This window comes from Otolemur garnettii, unplaced genomic scaffold (genome assembly GCF_000181295.1).
Source record: "Otolemur garnettii isolate 467f Iridium unplaced genomic scaffold, OtoGar3 scaffold00063, whole genome shotgun sequence".
In the NCBI taxonomy this organism is placed as follows: Eukaryota; Metazoa; Chordata; class Mammalia; order Primates; family Galagidae; genus Otolemur; species Otolemur garnettii.
In genome coordinates, this window is record NW_003852458.1 from 3449269 (window position 1) to 3454755 (window position 5487).

General features: G+C 42.6%; 1 protein-coding gene across 2 annotated transcripts in view; it reads right to left on the reverse strand.

The window, feature by feature from the left end:
- AGXT2 (alanine--glyoxylate aminotransferase 2) overlaps positions 1-5487 on the reverse strand; it is a 38088-nt gene that overhangs the window by 20196 nt on the left and 12405 nt on the right. For both annotated transcript variants that reach the window (XM_012807112.2, XM_003792935.3), the window contains exons 6-7: positions 5212-5305; positions 4480-4573 (exon numbers count right to left, since the gene is read on the reverse strand). In XM_012807112.2, the coding sequence (XP_012662566.1) occupies positions 4480-4573; positions 5212-5305 (188 nt within the window). The remainder of the gene's footprint in view (positions 1-4479; positions 4574-5211; positions 5306-5487) is intronic.

Below are 5487 nucleotides of genomic sequence, written 5' to 3' on the forward strand. Positions count from 1 at the left end.
TGGAGTTCTGTTTCCTTATGTGTTCATTATTGTTTGACTATGGGAGGTTTATTTTCCTTGGAGTTTCATTTGTGAGAATTCCTTGAGGCCTAGAAAGAGATAAGTTACTTTCAAGCACTTTGCAGCTCCCAGGCCCATGGAGTGTGACCAGTCTAAGGTTCCTCCAAATTATCAGCTTGAGGTAGTTAGAGTTCAGGGTCAGTCTGTAGTTCAAATTTTGAATGGTGGTTCCTCTCAGATCCTCTCCATTCCATCCAGCACCAGGATTCTTGTAGACCTTTTGGTCTGTGACAGGTTGTTTTTGGTGGTGTGTTTATTTCTAGTTGACCCATATAATAAAGATGTTAACCTCTTCGGGGTTTCAGCCTGTCAAAGGGAAGGCTTTCCTATCAGATCTCTTACTTTGTCTGGGCCCTGGACTTTGTCATCTCTTCCTTGCACTCCACAGAGCTATGAACACTGAAGTTCAAGGTTACTCAGTCTGACAAATGCCCTCAGAGCAAAAGCTGGCTGCAGTGCCCTAAAGACCTTTTTGCGTTTCTGAGAATTCTTATTTTCTTATATCAATGCTTTAATTAGGATGTGTTTCATATGTCACCCATGATGTTTAGTTGTTTTTATCCGGAGATAACCTAGACTGCCATATTACCAGTAACAGCTATCCATCCAGTTCAAGTGTATTAATAGTAACTATGTTCACATTCTCATCCTGCTAGAAGATGCTGGAAACCTTCCTGTCAATGGTAAGGGACATCTCATTAGCTGGAATCCTCACCATACAGACGGGTAGGCTCAAAATCCTGTGAATGGGAGAGGACAAGAGAAGAGGGGTAAGATAACCCAGAAGGCCTGCCCCAGTTCCAGAAGCTTCCATCTATGTGTCAAAATTGGAAGTGGGAACCACTGAAGAAGCAGGAAAAGCAAGAGAGAAGATGCCTTCTACTCCAGAATACCAAAGGGCAGCTGCGTCCATGTATGACCAAACTTTCAGGATTTTTATAGATTTTATTTTTATAATTTTTATAAATTATAAAATTTATAAATTAAAAAGTTTAAAATTTATAAATTAAAATTAAAAATTAATTAAACATTTTTATAAATGAAAAAATTTATAAGTTATAAAATTTATATATTTTACTTTTATAATTTTTATCCATATATCCAAACTTTCAGAATTTTTATCCACACCTGCAATTTGGTTCTGAACAGTACCACGCAGTCTCTGGACTTAAACCCATATCCCTGGACAACAGAAGGAATACAGAGGAAGATGATGTGACTGGGGCAGACCAGCCCTGCACCAGTGACACTGAAAGTGGTCTGTAAGGGGGCGTTGCCACCTGCCATCCCAACCCTGGTCTAGACACATGGATTTAACCCTGTCTCCTGGGGGTTACACATAGAGAATAGCAACCTTTAGCAATCACCATCAAAACTGAAGCACACATATATTTTATATTTCAGCTCTTCATTAGAAAATGGAAAAAAAAAAAAAAACCCACTACCTGGCCCCAAACATCTTTTAGGCTACACACATATTAGGGGAGGAAGATCGACTGACAGGGATTCTTGACATCTGTGGTCAGTTGTAGGAGGTTGAGGGTGTCAGAAAGAAATGAATAACGAAGATACCACAGCAGAAAGTACGTTTTTAGCATTGCTTATATATTGTTTTGATGGGCAGAATATAGTAGACAAACGCGTGCCTCTGGAGATTGAAATTTTCCTATTTTTCTTAGAAAAGAAAGAGAAAACAGCTTCAGATGACCCTAAAGAATAGATCAGACATGTTCAAAAGACATAATTTGAAAGTTTAACAAGCCCATTTGTAACCAGCGAAATCAAAGAGTGGCCCCAAATCAGCCTTGGTGGCTTAAACCAGCCGAAAAGATTGTGCTTGAATCTATGCTGGACCTTTCAGGATTTTTCCCTCCATCTGTCCACATGTATCAGCAAGGAGAGGGGCCGCTTGCCAGGATGAGCTTCCCCCCCTCCGGTTTCACACTTGCTTACTCACTCATTGCTGTAACTCTGGGTCAGGACACCTCTGCAGAGAGATGCACTGTGCCTTGGTGTCTCCATGGCAACCCCAAGGGGGTGGAGGTGGGTGCTCTGCCGGGCACAATGGAGTGGCTATGGAAAAGTTTATATTCGCCGGTGGTGCAGAAAGAGTTAAGCAGGGTGAGGAGACCAGAAAGAACAACAGTTTTTAAGAAAAAGAAAATGTATCTTCCCAAAGGAGAAGAATGACACGATCAGTACCAGGTTTAGAACATTGTGGGGGCAGGAGGTGACGAGAAGTGAATCTCATCATGAATTACATTGGAAATTCAGGGCCTGGGAGGGAAAAATGCGGGTAAGATAATGAAATCTACCACATAAACATCTCTGGTAGACTCTCAAAATGCCCCCCTGCCACTGTGGGCAGTGATGACATAATTCTGAGATGAAAAAATCCTCCTACATAGTTGGTAACTGTGAATGAGAACGAGACTTACCTGTACCCAGAGTACTTTACATGTTGGGCTGCTTGTGCAAACATATATGATTTTACCCACATTACAGCAAGAACCAGACACTTCCCAGGTCCCAAAGGCACTGGAAGAGACTGGAGTCCTCTTTTGTATTCCAAACAAAAAGATACATTTATAAAATATCATATTTAAAGATATGATAACCAGCCTTGTCTCTTAAAGATATGCATTAAGGAAACAGCTGGCTTAAGATATGCCAAAGACAACAGCTGAGAGGGGCAGAAATGTTATGTCTGTCATTATTATTTGCCCTTCAGATGCCACTAGAGAGATGACCATGGGGTTCTGCTATTTTCAAGCTGGGCTAAGGCACGAGGAAGCAGAGAGAATGAAGAGAGAGAGGGGGTTTAAGGCTATAGCACCGGACCCTGGGCTACAGATTTGCAGTCAGACAGAGGCCCATGAGGTCCATCCAACTGATTTGGGTTCTTGATGCTGTATAGATGTGATGTTTGCATTTGGCTTTGCTGGGCCCTGCTGTTATCTACCTTTCTCTACACACCGCTCTCTCTGTCTTCATTTCAAGAAGCCCTGAGATGGGGTTGTGAGGGCCAGGTGTTGCTATTTTTGTTTTATAAATGGGAAAACTGAAGCAGAAGTTGGATCTTTTGCTCGTGGCTAGACCATGGCAGGGCTGGGAGTGGAATCCAGATCTTCCTTTGATCTCAGATCTGGGAATGGAATCCAGATTTCCTTGATCCTGGCCAGCAGAGCAGGAATCAATTTTTAGCTTGAGGTCATTTTGATGGCACGACAGTGTGAACAAGGGTAGTCCTAGATATTGGGAGCCTTGCGATCAAATCCTAGTCCTCTCAACAAACAAACAACAAATCCTAGCCCTCTCATACCTGATATAAGGCGTTGGTTTTCTCATCTTTATGCTGGAGAATTTGAATTATAGTTTTAAATTCTGTGACTATGACAGCTTGCCTGGTTCAATGCTTATCTTTCACCTTCCCACCTCCATTTTGCTCTTATCTCAACAGAATTTTAAGATGGCCATGAATTTTCTTCCTTTTAGAGCTGATTTTTAAGATTTCCATTTTGCATTCTTCCTCTCACCCCAGCAATTCACACTATTCCATTAAAAATCTTTCAGCTGGAGCATTTAGTTCCCGCTTTCACAACTATGAGGAGCAGTTATTCAGAAGGTTCTGAATTGCGGTGACAAGTCTGTGGCGGGCTTGCTGACTAGCAGGGAGCAGGTGACATTGCCACGCCTCTTCTCTCCATATGACGAATAGGTAAAGAATGCAAATAAAACCATGATTGATAAATAGAAGTTTCCCTTGTAAGAATGCCTTTAAAACTTGTGTAAGGAAAAAAAAATTGCTGTGAGCTGTGATGCCATAGCACTCTACCCAGGGGGCAGCTTGAGACTCTGTCTCAAAACAAACAAAAAAACAAAAAAACAAAAAAAAAACTTGTGTAAGGGTTGTCAGCAGCCTTCAGGAGCAGTGGCTTTGTGTTTTGACAGATGCTTTCATTTTGGCTGGCATTCTGAGTCCCTGGAGAACTTTTTGATTGGAGTTTTGAGGTTTCCAAAAGCATTTCCCCCTCTCCTTCCCCTTCCCATTGGGAATTGGTAAATAATCCCACCCATTTTGTTTTCTTATAAATAGTTACCAGAGCTCTTGCGAATAGAGTTAAGAGAGCCGCTTTAATTAAACAGCAGCTGATAGTCTGCTTTTTGGCTTAGCTCTGATAGCATGAGGTGCTCTTCCTACAGGGCCAGAAGGACGCTCTGGGAGTGAAGTGAAGCAGGCATGAGAAGCATTGACTTGACCAGGGGCAACTTGGCTACCTCCTGGTTTTGCTTCCATTGGCTTTTCCTGTTTCAGTTGTTCGAATTTGATTGTTCACCCCCAGGGATGGTCCTGCCTTTATCCGTGTTCCTCCACCTTCCAACCTCCCACTCTACCCCTCCCTCCCTGCCCAGTCCGACCTGGTGCACAGTCGCATTTCCTAATTGTTTGCACTGGAGAATCCCGACAGTGGCTTCCACCCCAGGGGCCTCGGAAGACATCTGGGCACATTGTCTGCAAATGACAAAAGAAGGAATTTGGCAAAACGCCAGCCAGCCAATGAGGGTGGGGCGCGTAGGGCAGCAGTCAAGGTAAAAGGCTTCTTAATTTGATGTTGAGATTCCTCCCTCTCCCCTTTCCCCTCTCCCACGAGCAGGGTGCAAATCTAATATTCTGCTTTGAAGAGATCATTTTTTCTTAGAAATCAGTTCTCTGGGCAATCTACAAAGGAAATTGATTTTAATGTAGGCCTGTAGACAACTTGCTCAAGGGTTTGGTGGATCAAGAAGAATAATTAAGTATCTGATTCTGATGCTCGTAAGGTGGGTACAGCAAGTGAGACCAGAAGGTGAATACAGTGACGAGTCTACAGAAATTTTGTGCCTTCAAGGTTTTCAAAACTTTGTAGTTCACTTGATTTTATTTAAAAATAAGCTAAATTAAGAAACCCTATCATGAATTATTGCTCAGACTCTAAATGCCTACCTAGGAAACATTTTCCCCCAATAGTCTTCAATTCAATGAAGTCAAATCGAGACTCTGATTAATGACAGGCTTTATAGAAGTTTCTAAATTCTACTATCAGGAAAACCTGATCAGGTTCCTATACCTGGAAGACTTTGAAGAAACAAGGAAAAAAACCCAAAACTCACCGATTGGCAACCCAACCCACCGGGGAGGGCCATCTTGTAGGGCCCCACGTTTGTCAACCCCAGTGTGTAAGGACTGCATCCATGGTAGGCTCCTCTGCAGGGGAACAGCACAGCAGGAGGATGGGGTTAGGCTCATTTTGCTTTGACCACTGGCCTATGGACCACTGAGTAGGACCAAAGGGAAAATTCATGAAGGCATTCAGTTCTGATGGTATTTAAAAACTCTCCCAAGCCTGTGTCAGGTGAATATACTTACTTATCTTTCTTCTGGTATCA